Here is a 15,655-nt window from a genome sequence, read left to right on the forward strand (position 1 = left end):
TGCCCTTCTCCACGGGATCTTCCCAACTCAGGGATCGAACCCAGGTCTCCCATATTGCAGGCAGATTCTTTACCACTGGTGGCGGGTCTAAGCCATCAGGGAATAACAAAATAATATTGCTATGGTGCTAGACGATGTAAACAAGTAAATTCTAAGACTAAACTTACATGAAAAATTTACCCTAGGAAACAATGGACTACAAAGCTTACTTAATGGCACAAACTTCTAATGCTTATTTTTATATGTGGCCAACATATGTTAGGCCCATGGGGCCCCGCAGGATTTCAATATTCCTTAACTTAAAGAAAGAAACAACGCTTATCCAGGTAACATTATCTTACATTTGTATAGTACACTATGCTTTGCAAAGAGTTTTCCTGTCCATTACTTCCCTTACACAATTTCCAACATAATGGGAATACACAATCCATAAAAGAACATTCGTCGGATGATCACCTCAAAAAAGTAAAACCAAAAAGATAGAAAGATAGACTTGACATGACAGTTGCAATGTTGAAAAATGGGAGGTACATGCAACATGCAAGTCTATCAATCCCTAAATGGTATTTCTCCTTCTGAATTCCAAGCCAGGCTTTAGGAGAAACGCAAACACGATAACCATACCAATTTAGTTTACAGGAAAGCAAACCCTGAGGCTCATTATTCAAGAGAGTCTATATTTTTTTTACACACCTGGAGAACTGAAAAATGCTGGAATCCAGAGGCTTAAGTTGAAGAGAAGTTGTTCTGTTTTCTTCTCCAACAGATGAAAGCCGGCTGGGGCTATCAATTCCCTCATACCCAGTCGTCTTATTATTCAAGTCATCCATATCTTGAATAGAAGTGATCTTCAGCAGATTAGTGAATACCTAGCAAAGAAAGAAAGAATTCATAAAAATCCCAATTTCAAACCAAACACCAAAGGATGAGTCAATCCTTCTGATGCTAGGAAAAAACACTTGGCCAAATAAAATGAAACTGTTTCCTACACAAAACAAACAGCGCGCAGTAATGTACACTAGAACACTGACCCCAGGCATGTTCAGTTATAACCTTATCAGCTGGATACCAACAGACCTCCCCAACTCACTTATTGGCTCCTGGAATCATCCCATCCACAACACAAACACAGGCCCCCGAATCACTTTCTTATTCTCTCTTTTGACCCAGTGTAAGACTGGGTTTTCACTCCTCTGAGATCTGTGATGAGGGAAGGAATGGAGGGAATAAGCACTGCAGCAAATGTCTGTGCTGGTCTTGGAGAAATACATGCGAGAGACTAACATATACTGCACACACAGAAACATGCATCTGGGATCTTCTGGGAGAGCCAGCTTATGAAGATAGCATGAATGATGAAGGTGAAGGAGTATAAAGGGGAGGTAAACTGAATGAGGACAGGGCACTCCCAGGAAATTTCCCAATCTCTAGATTAGACTATAAAGCCAAGATAGGAGGGTTTTCAACCTGTTTATTAATACACCTGGGTCTTGGTAGAGTGTCAGAAGAAGAATTAGTATTTAATTGCCTCTATCCTCACCAGCCTGACCTACCCTGACTGAGTGGGTGGAAGGTGAATCTAACATGCTGCTAGCAGATATCTCTGGGAAAGAGGGTCAAGAGGAAAATCATGCAGAAAGGCAAGGTTGGGTGGGGGAGATAAATGGGTGCTATGGTGGCTGTCAGGAAAGGAGTGTCCCTGAAAGGACGGCCAACCTTATTGCACCCTTCAGCGTCCGGAGCTGGGCAACCATGTCCGAGAGACAGTGCTCCTGAAAATTCAAAACAGCAGAGTCTTTATAAAGCCAGCCAGCCTGAAAGCAGGGAGGGGGGAAAGGGCACAAAGAACCACCCCTTCTTCCCAAGAGGAAAGCAGAAAGGAGTCACCCGTGAATTCTGGAAGGAAGGAGACTGAGGAAAACCAGACACTCAACAGGAGCAGCCTGTATGAGGATGCAACGTAACCCTGAATATTCTGTGACGCCGAATGTGACATTCACACTACCCAGAATCAGTACTGAATCCAAATCTGGGCAATAAATGATTTGGCTCTTCTATTTTTGGTGATCTGAACATCAGTAATAGCAGATCAAAGCAAAAATCAAAAGATCCAGTCAAAAAAAAAAAAAAAAGACCACCAGAACAAATGGCTTGTTATTTCTGTGCAGCTTTCAAGAGTGTTGCTTTCTTCAACCTATGTCCTCTGTTGGGGGAAATTCTGTGTGAGGAAAGGAAGAGGATGGACCATCTCTCACCTGGTGGCTCTCGTTTTCTGTTGGTACCCTCTTCTTCTCAACAGTTTGATCTCTAGGAGAATATAAAAGTGCTATTTAGTTCACTCATGAACTATAGATTTAGGTTATAACCTTCCTTCTAAACTAGAAACGGTGTGAGCCTTGTCAAGTAGTTAAGAGTTCCTTCCTGCACTGTGCTACTAAAGAGAGATTTCAAATGCCCTATCAAAAGAGGGGTGGGGTGGGGGAGAGGGAGAGAAACTAGAGCCAATCTCTAGTTGAGACTTTCAGGAGATGATTAGAAAGAATAAAGAACTCTAAGAGCAGAGAGGTGAATAGGAAAATGATTTTAAAAAAATCATCTCTCTTCTCAAAATTCCCATCCTATTAGGAAGGGTCAGTCTCCTCTATCAAAGGATACAGACCACCATCTCGGATAAGGTATACTCAACTGTTTCTTAGCTCTGCTCAAGTACAGGTCTTCATCAATGAGTTCTTGTTCCTCTGGAACAGAGCACGTCCTGCAGTACATAGAAGAAGTTATCTTTTGGAAAGAAAATGTGCCCTTGACTTTCACCCTTCATTTTCCTCACAAGTATGACAAGGCAGATTAACCACCATCTAACATTATAGAATTCAGATCCCACCCACATTACAAAACGTGTGGGCAGGTTACCAAGTAGCAATTCTTTTTTTCAATGCATACCTTATCATTATTTTTGGTGCATATATCACCCTTCTCCCAAGATACTCAAAGTACTTGACAGCTATAAAATTTGTACCATGGTAGAGATCATGAAGTATAATCTCTATTTTTACACAGTGAAATTCAAGCACAAGAAAAGCCTTGCTTGGGCTTCTATAGAAAAAGAATATCACTGAGACTAGAACCTAGGTCTCCTGCCTCTCACGTACTCAGAAAGCAATCCCCAAGGCACAGGCTAAGCAGGAACATCCATAGACTATGTGATGATCCCTGAAGAGGAAAATCAGAGGCTATGATAGAGATCAGCACGAAGGGATGAGGAGCTGACAATGTAAAAGAGATAGAACAGAGGCTAGCAAAGAAGAGAAAAAGAGGATTCTATAAATGAAAAGATGTTTGCTATATGTAAAGCATGAAGAAGAGAATTTTAGGAGTACAAGCTGAAAGAAGTACTGGAAAATGTATTCACTGGACAAAGGCAATCCTAGAAAGAAATAGATGGAAACTAATAATAACTGGAAATCCTATGTTATATCCATTTTGTTAGGGGGCAAACTGTCCTGGAAGGTTATGTCTCTTGGACTAAATATAAACTGACAGCATATACAGAATTTGAAAATGAGACTTCTAAGCACCCAGTCTCACATTTTAATCACACCACCCTAAGAGGTACTTAGGCACATCTTTAGTCTATGGGGGAATCCTTGCTTATTACAGAACTGGACTTCATTGTTTTTTATTTCCCCATTTTCAACATTTTTTTTCCCTTAAAAAGCAAACTCTGGTTTAGTACCTTTTTCTCTATCGGCATTTATACTGCAGAAAAAAGAGAGTCACAGGTGAATTTAAACAAACTGAATTATTACTATGAACCTATGTTACTGAGTCATATAAAACTATTTGTTAAATTGAAATGATGTCCATGATGTGAGAGTTTGGACAATAAAGAAGACTCAGCACCAAAGAATTGATGCTTTTGAACTGTGGTGTAGGAGAAAACTCTTGAGAGTCCCTTGGACTGCAAGGAGATCCAACCAGTCAATCCTAAAGGAAATCAACCCTGAATATTCATTGGAAGGACTGATGCTGAAGCTGAAACTCCAATACTTTGGTCACCTGATGTGAGGAGGCGACTCATTGGAAAAAGACCCTGATGCTGGGAAAGATAGAAGGCAGGAGGAGAAGGGGACATTAGAGGACAAGACGGCTGGATGGCATCACCGACTCAATGAACATGAGTTTGAGCAAGCTCCGGGAGATGATGAAGGACAGGGAAGCCTGGCATGCTACAGTCCATGGGGTTGCAAAGAATCAGACACGACTGAGCGACTGAACAACAACAGATCTAGATGTTAGCTGCTTCAAGGAACAGATGAAAGTGAAAGTGTTAATCATTCAGTCGTGTCCAATTCTTTTCAATCCCATGGACCATAGCCCACCAGGCTCCTCTGTGCATGGAATTCTCCAGGCAAGAATACTGGAGTGGGTTGCCATTTTCTTCTCTGGGGGACTCTCCCAAAGCAGGGATCAAACCCAGGTTTCTTGCATTGTACATGGATTCTTTACCATCTGAGTGATGGAATATTAGAAAGACAGACATGTAAACAATCTAAATTGAATGTACAATAGGTATTTCAACAGATTCAAGTATAGGAAGTATATGAAGAAAATTGTCACTTCAACCTGAAATATAAATCCCTTGTTCTCAAATAGTTTACAATCTCTTGAAGAGCCCAAATGTATACATATGAAAAACATCTCCCAAATTTAAACAGTACGTGAACAAACGAGAAGAATTAAATACTACAGACAGCCAGAGTAAAATCACTGTAAACTACTGTCAACAGGAGAAGTATCACACAAAATATTTCTGCTTACCAGACGATATGATCAGATGGAGTACAAAAAGTCACTCTAAGCAAGTGGAACGACAGTATCAAGTCATGGAGAAGGGAATACATGCAGCATGTGTAGGGAAGCGTGAAGCCACAGGCCTGCTAAAGCAGGAGGCCTGTGTTAACATACAATGAATAGGTAAAGACCAGTTAGCACAGGGGCTTGAATGCCAGGCTGAAGAGTGTGGACTTGAGATGAAAAGTGTTTTAGAATAGAGACAAATCAGGACTTATCTCTGGCATAATACTGAGTCTTAACCTTACCTGTACTTTGGGTGGGAATTATAGTAGCAAAACCATCTTGCAGGTAATGTGGATGGATCAACCTTGCCAGGAAGCCTCCTCCATTTCAGACATTCATCACACTGTACCCATGTCTGGTCAGGAATCTTCCTGAATGGAAGAAAACAAAAATATGACTGTCTATATTCCAGCTCTATACTCTTATATTAGAAAGGCTATATTCCAGCTCTATACGCTTACATTAAAAGGCATACCCTAAAATTGAAAGAACTGAAAGAAAGAATTGAACATGAAATGTGTTAGAAATGTTACAGTCCAGGTGTCTAAAATGTATAATCTTAAACTTCACAGATAAAACAATGATAGAAGTAGACCAGATATGGATATGAAAACAGTAGTATTAATGTGGTAAGTCACCAAACTGTAGAGCTCAACAGTACTTATCCTGGAAACTTATTTCTTGAGTTTAACAAAAGGATAACTTTAACTCTAAAATTTATTAATCAGCAAAAACTTTATATATTATTACAATATTACTAAAAAATAAAACCCATAGAATCATTTTATTTGCTTCTATCCAATCCCATGATTTTTCCAGTGGTCATGTATATATGTGAGAGTTGGACGGTGAAGAAAGCTGATCGCCGAAGAATTGATGCTTTTGAACTGTGGTGCTGGAGAAGACTCTTGAGAGTCCCTTGGACTGCAAGGAGATCCAACCAGTCCATTCTAAAGGAGATCGATCCTGGGTGTTCATTGGAAGGACTGATGCTAAAGCTGAAACTCCAATACTTTGGCCATCTCATGCGAAGAGTTGACTCACTGGAAAAGACTCTGATGCTGGGAGGGATTGGGGGCGGGAGGAGAAAGGGACGACAGAGAATGAGAGGGCTGGATGGCATCACCGACTTGATGGACATGAGTCTGAGTGAACTCCAGGAGTTGGTGATGGACAGGGAGGCCTGGTGTGTTGTGATTCATGGGGTCGCAAAGAGTAGGTCACGACTGAGCGACTGAACTGAACTGAATCCCATGATAGATTTGAAATGCATCCATGAGAGTCATTGAAGCAATGTCATTAAAACGTCTCCTCTATTTCCCCACAGGCTCCCTAGTCCTTTTTCCCCCTTTCAGAAAGTCTTTGTTTATACTTAAATCAAAATTTTATTAGATATTCCCAAAGTTAATCTTAAAAAGTAGCATTAATTTGATTAAATTTTGTAACTAGAAAAAGTGGCTCCAGTCCAACAACTGGGTTATTAACAGAAAATTCTTCCAGAATTCTACTCTTTTAAAAAATTTCTGGCTGCACCCTGCATCATGTAAATTCTTAATTCCCTGACCAGGAACTGAACCTGTGTCCCCTGCATTGGAAGACAAGAGTCTTAACCACTGGACTGCCAAGGAAGTCCCCAGAGCTCTACTCTTAAAACACATCCTCATTTCCATATCCTTCAGGAAGTGTAACCCAGTCACCTCCACCTTGGAGTAAATTTGTTTCCCTGTAAGAGGAAATGATCCACATATAAGAGAAGTAGTGTGCATCTAATATGTGAAAGGCAGACCAGACTGGGAACGGGGAAAGCTAGAGAAAGGACAGAGAGAGGGTAGAGGGGCACCTAGGGCCAATTTGAAAAACATGTAATTTCGCCTAGGACAGATTCTGTGTATGTCACATTTATACTGCTCTTATGCTAGACATTTCAATAGAGTGATATGATTCTTTTATGTCTTAGTTCAATATTTTTCGTATCTTTTTAAATGGTGCTTTTTTTCTAGTTATAAAAAGCAATATAAGCCCATATAAAAAAACTATAAAATACAGAAAGAATAATAAAATGTACCAATAAGTCTACTACTCAAATATAATGTCTTCTTGCTTAAAACTCTGTTTTAATGAAGAGAATCCATACACATTCTTGGATATACAGCTTCCTATCTCCTAGCCACAGGCTGCTCCAGCCTTGCAACTCTAAACTCCAAGCTCAGGGCTGACCTCTGCTGTCCATAAATTTCTGTACAGCCACTGTTTTATTTGAGGCTTCCCTCATAGCTCAGTTGGTAAAGAATCTGCCTGCAGTGCAGGAGACCCAGGTTCTATCTCTGGGTCAGGAAGATCTCCTGCAGAAGGAAACAGCAACCCACTCCAGTATCCTTGCCTGGAAAATCCCATAGACAGAGGAGCCTGGTGGGCTGCAGTCTATGGAGTCACAAACAGTCAGGCATGAGTGAACAACTAACACACTGTTTTATTTAGAGCCAGAGAAAGCAGTTTCAGCAGTAGTGCCAGGGGACAGAAAAGGTCATATTAGCTTTGGTTTTACATGCATACATACAAGAGTCTCTTGCAGAAGCACGTCAATATTACTCTCTCGGGAACAAGCATTAGAGACAGTAATTCTCTACCTCAGGTTACATGCAGACCATGGTAGATCCTCCCACCATGGTAGATCCTCCCACAGAAGAGGCTTTTTGTGCACAAGCCTAAATAGGCAGCTGAAGGGGCTATGCTATATTTTTCTCGTTGCATCCTTCCAGAAGAGTGTCGCGGTTAAGAACTTGGGTTTGGGGGCCAGACTGCCTATATTTGAAAACTGGATCTACCACTTTGTATTTATCTGATTTTGAACAAGTTACTTAAGCTCTCAGTGTATAAGTGTCTACATTTATAAAGAAGTAATAATATCATCTGCCTGTCTCACAGGATTGTTGTAATGGTTAAATATACATGTAAAGAACTTAAACCAGTGTCTGACAGTTAAGTATTAAACAATCACCATTAAACTTCCAGAAAAGGCTGTATAACATATATACACACACTCCAGCGATATATGAACATCTGTTCCATTGCATTAATTGTTGTTTATTTAAAAGGCAAAAAAGATATCTCATTTTAATTTGCATTTCTTTGAAAACCATGGATGTTGGACAGGGATAGAGATACAGCAACTATGTGGCATTGAAAACAAAATTTTATTTTTCTTTTCTTTTTAAATTTTAAATTATTAATTTTAATTGGAGGCTCATTACTTTACAATATTGTAGTGGTTTTTGCCATACATCAACATGAATCCACCTCGGGTATACATGTGTTCCCCATCCTGAACCCCCCTCCCACCTCCATCCCCATCACATCCCTCTGGGTCATCCCAGTGCACCAACCCGAAGCACCCTGTCTCATGCATTGAACCGGGGAAAACAAAATTTTATATCAAACATTTGATGATTTCCATTTAAAAGAAACCCAGTGCCTACCCGCAAATGAACTTTCAACACTCTAATCTTTGTTTTGATGGTATAATTGACTGTGCACATATTGTCACACATTCTGCCCTCTGTATTATGCTTCTTTCCTGGCCTCCTGAAGCATTTCATCCTGATCCACCATTCTGTACATGATTTTGTGTCTTAGATTCAGTAAATTCTACATTTTTTCCTGACATGTTGGGTTCTCTATTTCTATTCTCAAATTTCTTGATATGGTTCCAACAATGTTCATTAGAATAAAAAGAAGGGAAGTTTGCTAATATTTCTGAATGCCTACTATATGCCAGGTACTGTGCTAAAAAGGTTAGGCCATCTGACTTAACACATTATTGGCTGGGGATTTTTGCAGAAATTAACACCTGTGGCTGGTGATTTATTATGTAAGCAAATACTGATATGTCTCCAGTCAAATGTAAGGTAATTATCCTCCAATTAAAAAAATAAAAAAATAACATTTGTGTAACAAAAGACATATTAATATGTCTCTGGTCAATAATGAGTTAATATACTCAGCGAGATGAAGTGACTTACTTACCTAAGCTCATTCAACTATTAAGAATCAGATTTAATAGAGAACAGACTTGTGGTTGCCAAGGCAGAGGGGGGTAGGCAGTGGGGTGGGTGGTTGGGGTAGGGGAGGGAAGGAATGAGAGTTTGGGATTAGCAGAGGCAAACTATTATACATAGGATGGATAAATAACAAGGTCCTACTGTATAGCAGAGGGAACTATATTCAATATCCTGTTCCAACCATAATGAAAAAGAATATGAAAAAGAATATACATATGTATAACTCTGTCACTTTGTTGTACAGAAGAAATAATATAACATTGTAAATCAATTATACTTCAATAAAATCTAAAAATAAACCAAAAGCTAAAAGACTTTTATCCATGATTTAATTTCATGATTTTTGCCTAATTACTTGGAAATAGAGAATACAACAGTCATTTATTTAGGTTTTGAAGTAATATTCATAACATTTATAGATCTTATGACCTGAAAACAATTGTAATACATTAGATAGTATACAGTAAAATTTAAAAAAAGAAGTAGATCTAAATTTTCAACCAAGGAGTAGATCTAAATTTTCAACCAAGGAGTAGCTGATTCAATGGAGAAGGCAATGGCAAGCCACTCCAGTACTCTTGCCTAGAAAATCCCATGGATGGAGGAGCCTGGTAGGCTGCAGTCCGTGGGGTCGCTAAGGGTCAGACTCGACTGAGCGACTTCACTTTCACTTTTCACACATTGGAGAAGGAAATGGCAACCCACTCCAGTGTTCTTGCCTGGAGAATCCCAGGGACGGGGGAGCCTGGTGGGCTTCCGTCTGTGGGGTCACACAGAGTCGGACACGACTGAAGTGACTTAGCAGCAGCAGCAGCAGCTGATTCAAACGGTCATCATCTTCCATTATATTACAGGATAAACTGACAATACTAAACTCGTCATATTTATCATCCAAACCACACAAGTGTTAAACCAGAAATGAAGAGATTTAGAGAATGATGAAATTAGTACCTGTGATTTCCTGTTTTTAGTTAAACTTCCTTATGTGAAAAGCATCATCTTTTCCTATTCCTTCCATCTGCCCTATAGATGTTACCCCTGATACTTTTATATTCTAAATTTCCTACTCACGGTATTGGCCTGATTATGGCCAAGGTCTCCAAATTCTCCTGGGTGGTCTTTTCCTTCCAATAAGCATTGAGTTTCTGGGCAAGGGCATTTATTGTCAACCTGAAAGAAAAAGAAAGAAGCATGTCAATGTTAAGAATTTGTTGAATAATTTTGTAATCTTTAAGATGCTCCCACTTAACGGAAACCAGCCATTTAGAATATTCAGCATAGGTTTGAACATCTACACTTCAAGCAACTAGGATGGGAATCTACTGCCTTTGTAAATTATGTGTCAAAATGACAAAGTTCATAATGCTGAATAGTGACTTTGGTTGAAAAGGTAAGATGGTCAGTTCAGTTCATTCTCTCAGTCGTGTTCGACTCTTTGCAACCCCATGGACTGCAGCAAACCAGGCTTCCCTGTCTGTCACCAACTCCCGGAGCTTGCTCAAACTCATGTCCATTGAGTTAGTGATGCCATCCAACCATCTCATCCTCTGTCGTCCCCTTTTCCTCCCACCTTCAATCTTTCCCAGAATCAGGGTCTTTTCCAATGAGTCAGTTCTTCACATCAGGTGGCCAAAGCATTGAAGTTTCAGCTTCAACATCAGTCCTTCCAATGAATATTCAGGACTGATTTCCTTTAGGATGGACTGGTTGGATCTCCTCGCAGTCCAAGGGACTCTCAAGAGTCTTCTCCAACACCACAGTTCAAAAGCATCAATTCTTCAGTGCTCAGCTTTCTTTATAGTCCAACTCTCACAGCCAAACATGACTACTGGAAAAACCGTAGCTTTGACTGCTGCTGCTGCTGCTAAGTCACTTCAGTCGTGTCCGACTCTGTGTGACCCCATAGACGGAAGCCCACCAGGCTCCCCCGTCCCTGGGATTCTCCAGGCAAGAACACTGGAGTGGGTTGCCATTTCCTTCTCCAATGTGTGAAAGTGAAAAGTTAAAGTGAAGTCGCTCAGTCGTGTCCGACCCTTAGCGACCCCACGGACTGCAGCCCAGCAGGCTCCTCCATCCATGGGATTTTCTAGGCAATAGTACTGGAGTGGCTTGCCATTGCCTTCCCCAAGCTTTGACTAGATGGACCTTTGTTGGCAAAGTAATGTCTCTGCTTTTTAATATGCTGTCTAGGTTGGTCATTGGAGAAGGAAATGGCAACCCACTCCAGTGTTCTTGCCTGGAGAATCCCAGGGATGGGGGAGCCTGGTGGGCTTCCGTCTATGGGGTCACACAGACTCGGACACGACTGAAGTGACTTAGCAGCAGTAGGTTGGTCATAGCTTTTCTTCCAAGGAGCAAGCGTCTTTTGATTTCATGGCTGCAGTCACCATCTGCAGTGATTTTGGAGTCCCCCAAAATAAAGTCTGTCACTGTTTCCATTGTTTCCCCATCTATTTGCCATGAAGTGATGGGACCTGGTGCCATGATCTTAGTTTTCTGAATGTTGAGTTTTAAGCCACCTTTTCACTCTCCTCTTTCACTTTCATCAAGAGGCTCTTTAGTTCTTCCTTGCTTCCTGCCATAACGGTGGTGTTATCTGCATATCTGAGGTTACACGTCCTAAAAACTACTGTGTTCTCCACATTTTAGAAACACAGTAAGGGGAAATGACATTAGAGACAACGACAGAAGACTACACTGCAGATAAGTAGTTGGGGAGTTATTCAACTGTCAGATCACTACACATAAACAATTCAGGACCAAGTTCAAAGTCAGAGGATCAAATACTACACCCTACCTATTACAAATCAAACAAACAGTAACTTAAAACATGTCTATATAGTTCTTCTTTATCCAAATGCTGATCACAGCAGTTACAGCAGCAATAGGTAACAAAGTCCCCTTCAACCTTCTACGACACAGCTGTTAGTAGAGGCTATGCCCCAATTATGGCTCTTGCCCTTTCTCCTTTATCTCTCTTCTTAAATGAACAAAAGCAGACCCAGGGTCAAACAGTATGAAGTGTAGAAAATCTGAATTTTACTTTGAAAAACTGGCAATTTCTAGTGATTAATTTCTGTTTAATTCTACAATTCAGGATTACAACTTAATGTACAGCTGTGCATACATACTTGAAATACTACAAATTTAGTATTTAAAAAAAATCTCTTGACTCCCCAGATAACTCCCCAAAGATTTTGTAGACCTTTCTCTAAGAGGAATTCTTCCTTAACTCCACCTTGCTCATATTAGATTCTGACTACACAGAGAAGATTAAATGAACTTTCTTATAAACTCTTATTCCCCCCTCTGACTTACCAATGTACCGAACTCTATGTGTATATTTTTTCCTGAAGTCACAGATGAAGAATTATTTCTTGCTTTCTATTAAAGTTTTATTTAAAATCTACTTTTAAAAAAAGATTACAGGGGCTTCCTTGGTGGTCTAGTGGTTAAGAATCCCCCTGTCAATGCACAGGACACCAGTTCAATCCCTGGTCTGGGAAGATCCCACATGCTGAGGAGCAACTAAGCCCATGCACCACAACTACTGAGCCCATATGATGCAACTACTGAAGCCCACATGCCTAGAGCCTTTGCTCGGAAACAAGAGAAGCCACTGCAATGAGAAGCCTGTGCACTGCAAAGACAAATGAAGCATAGCCCCTGCTCACTGCAACTAGAGAAGACCCACGCAACAACAAAGACCAAGCACAGCCAAAATTAAAAAATAGTTAAATAAATAAAAAAGATTCCATGGGATTCTGGAAAGCTGGTGGAGTAGGAGGCAGGAATCTGCCTTCCCATAAAGACAACATTTACACTGGCAGAACCTGTCTAATGTAACCATTTGGAATTCTGGAGTCTATCGAATGCTTGTAATTTCCAGGAGAATGCTTGGATGACAAATTGGGAAATCTCAGCTCTCAGCACAGTAGTAGTTACCCATCTCCTACCCTAGCCCCATGGCACATGGCTATGCACACATTTCAAGAGTAGCTTGCAGGAACCAGAATAGGCAAAAAGGACCTCTCCCTCCAAACACTGGGGATCTGTGCTCTGATCTCTGTTTGCTGCTTCTGCACACAGCATCATGTAACCCCACGGTAACCCCAAAGAAAATAGCTATAAATATACACAAAAGGAAATGAGAAGAATTTAAATGTTTCACTACAAAAAAATCAACTAAACATAAAGGAGACAGTAATACAGGAAATGAAGGACAAAACATAAGACGTATAAAAAACAAACAGCAAAATGACAGACATCCTTTCTTATCGGTAATTACTTTAAATGTAAATGGATTAAACTCTCCATCAAAAGACAGAGAGATGGGTAAAATGGGTTTTAACAAAAAGACCAAAATATATGCTGTCTATGTGGCTGGATGGCATCACCGACTCAATGGACATGAATTTGGGTAAACTCCGGGAGTTGGTGATGGACAGGGAGGCCTGGCGTGCTGTGGTTCATGGGGTCGCAAAGAGTCGGACACGACTGAGCGACTGAACTGAACTGAACTGATGTGAGACTAATTTTACATACAAAGACACACAGTGAAAATGAAACGATATTCCCTGTAAATAATAACCAAAGGAGAGCAAGGGTAGCTATTTAATATAAGTATCAGACAAAACAGACTATAAATTGTTAAGAGCTAAAACACTGAAGCAACCTGTGTCCACTGATAAATGAATGGATAAGCAAAGTATAGTACATACAAACAAAAGAATATTTAAAAAGTTAACTCAGCTTTTTAAAAAAAGTAAATTCTGACATATGTACAACATAGATGCAAGTTGAGGACATTATGTTAAGTGAAATAAGTCACAAAATGAGAAATACTGTGTGATTTCACTTACATGAGGTACTTAGCATAGTCAAATTCATAGAGACAGAAAGCAGAATGGTGGGAATGAGGAGTGTTTAATAGGTACAGAATTTCAGTTTTGCTAGATGAAAATAGTTCTGTAGATGATGGTGGTTATACGGTAAGGGAGTTAGAGAAGGCGAGCTTCGGAAAAAGAACAAGAACAGCACTTTACAGGAACAGATCACCTTTAATGAGGCCAGAAGGGGCAGCAGTCAGATTAATGAGCTGCTGCATTAACCCAAGAAAAGAGTAAGTATATATATAGGCACATGTGTGGAAATCTACTGTCTTATGGGGGCCTGTTCTTCTCCAGGGTTGTTCGGAGTAGTTATCTTTTAAATGGCTGGGGCAAGGAATTCTGGAGATGGGCCAGAGGCTGGACCGGCTGGGAGATGGACTAATCAACCTTAATGTCCATTTTTTTTTCCTTCAGGTGAGAAAGTTCTTTGTTTTGCATAGAAGGGTGGGGAGGACCCAGAGGGGAGTTTTAACTCCAGGCTATTTTGAGTCATGTAACTTTCCTTCAGTGGTGATGGTTGCATAAGAATATGAATGTACTTAATACCACCAAACTGCACATTTAAAAATGGTTAAGATAGTAATGTTATGTGTATTTTACCACAATTAAAAAAAGGAAAAAAAGAATATAGATTATGTGGTCATCAGGGGTTGAAGAGGAGGGGAAATGAGGAGTGATTGCTAATGACAAGATGTTTATTTTTGAGATGATGAAAATGCTTTAGAATTAGATAGTGATGATGGTTGTACATACTTTGTGAATATACCAAAACCAACAAAGTAGTCATTTTTAAATGGTGACATTTATGGTACATTAATTATATCTCAATCAAACAAATAAAAATAAACCTCTGTTCTCATGTACTTGGGCAAAAAATACTGATATGAAATTTACATAGAGTAAAATTTATCTTTTTAATGTGTAGTTCTATAAGTTTTAACAAATGCTCACAGTCATGTAAATATTAATACCACCTCAATCAAGACACCGTTATCATGAATTTTGAAACTCCATTCCTTCTTGCAAAAACCTGGTTTGATTCTACTGTTCTATTAATCTCTTTCCTTTCACCTCCCCAATCCTGGTATATGTGGTCTATATCCACTATCTTCTCTTCATACTCCTGTCTTAATCCCCTACAATCTAACCATTGCCATTACACGAAGTTGTTCCTTTTCCCAATCTCATTCTATCTGCCAATATCCCAGTCTACTAAATTTAAGACTTTAAAGTGACCTTTGAATCTTCGTCTCCTTTATTTTCCTTATCCCATTATTAATATATCACCAAATTTTTAAATCTTTTTTTCATAGTATCTGTCATATATTTCCTTTTTCACAACAGTCTTATTTCAGACCTTCACCTCACACCGAGATTACTCAAATAGTATATAATTCCTTTTAACCTATCCTGCACCCTGTTTCCAGGTTTATCAACTGATATAATTCATGTAAAGCACTTTATGAGCCATAGAGCAGTATATAAGTATTATATTCTTAAGACAGAATTATTTCAAGTCACCCCTCTATTCAAGAATAAACAATAAATTCTCATTGCCTAAAGTATCAACTACTCTAGCCAACGTCCCTCTAAGACAGAAGTTCTCAAACTGTCGGTTCATGGTACCTGTAGTGTCTCAAGTCTTTCACAGCACCCTTAGGTCTAAAGAAATATGTACTAGTTCCATTTACTATTAAACAGTTATGTACAAACAATAAGTATGGACTAAAATGTAGTGTCCATCTGAAAATATATATATTAAAATATTTCTATTTCAATCTTAAATAGCCACAATTACTTATAATGGAATGGGTATGCCTGTTGGATATTGAACAATTGTTCAAACCT

The 15,655-nt window shown here is 39.5% G+C and overlaps 1 protein-coding gene across 3 annotated transcripts in view; it reads right to left on the reverse strand.

Moving 5' to 3' along the window:
- The window catches only part of MORC4 (MORC family CW-type zinc finger 4), a 67,231-nt gene that overhangs the window by 14,183 nt on the left and 37,393 nt on the right, over positions 1-15,655 (reverse strand). For all 3 annotated transcript variants that reach the window (XM_055438365.2, XM_055438364.2, XM_055438363.2), the window contains 5 exons: positions 9,987-10,085; positions 5,100-5,228; positions 2,687-2,755; positions 2,256-2,307; positions 694-869 (listed from right to left, as the gene is read on the reverse strand). In XM_055438365.2, coding sequence (XP_055294340.1) covers positions 694-869; positions 2,256-2,307; positions 2,687-2,755; positions 5,100-5,228; positions 9,987-10,085 — 525 coding nt within the window. The remainder of the gene's footprint in view (positions 1-693; positions 870-2,255; positions 2,308-2,686; positions 2,756-5,099; positions 5,229-9,986; positions 10,086-15,655) is intronic.

This window comes from Moschus berezovskii, chromosome X (assembly GCF_049115385.1).
Source record: "Moschus berezovskii isolate FMDL1 chromosome X, NW_MosBer_1.0, whole genome shotgun sequence".
Taxonomy (NCBI): Eukaryota; Metazoa; Chordata; class Mammalia; order Artiodactyla; family Moschidae; genus Moschus; species Moschus berezovskii.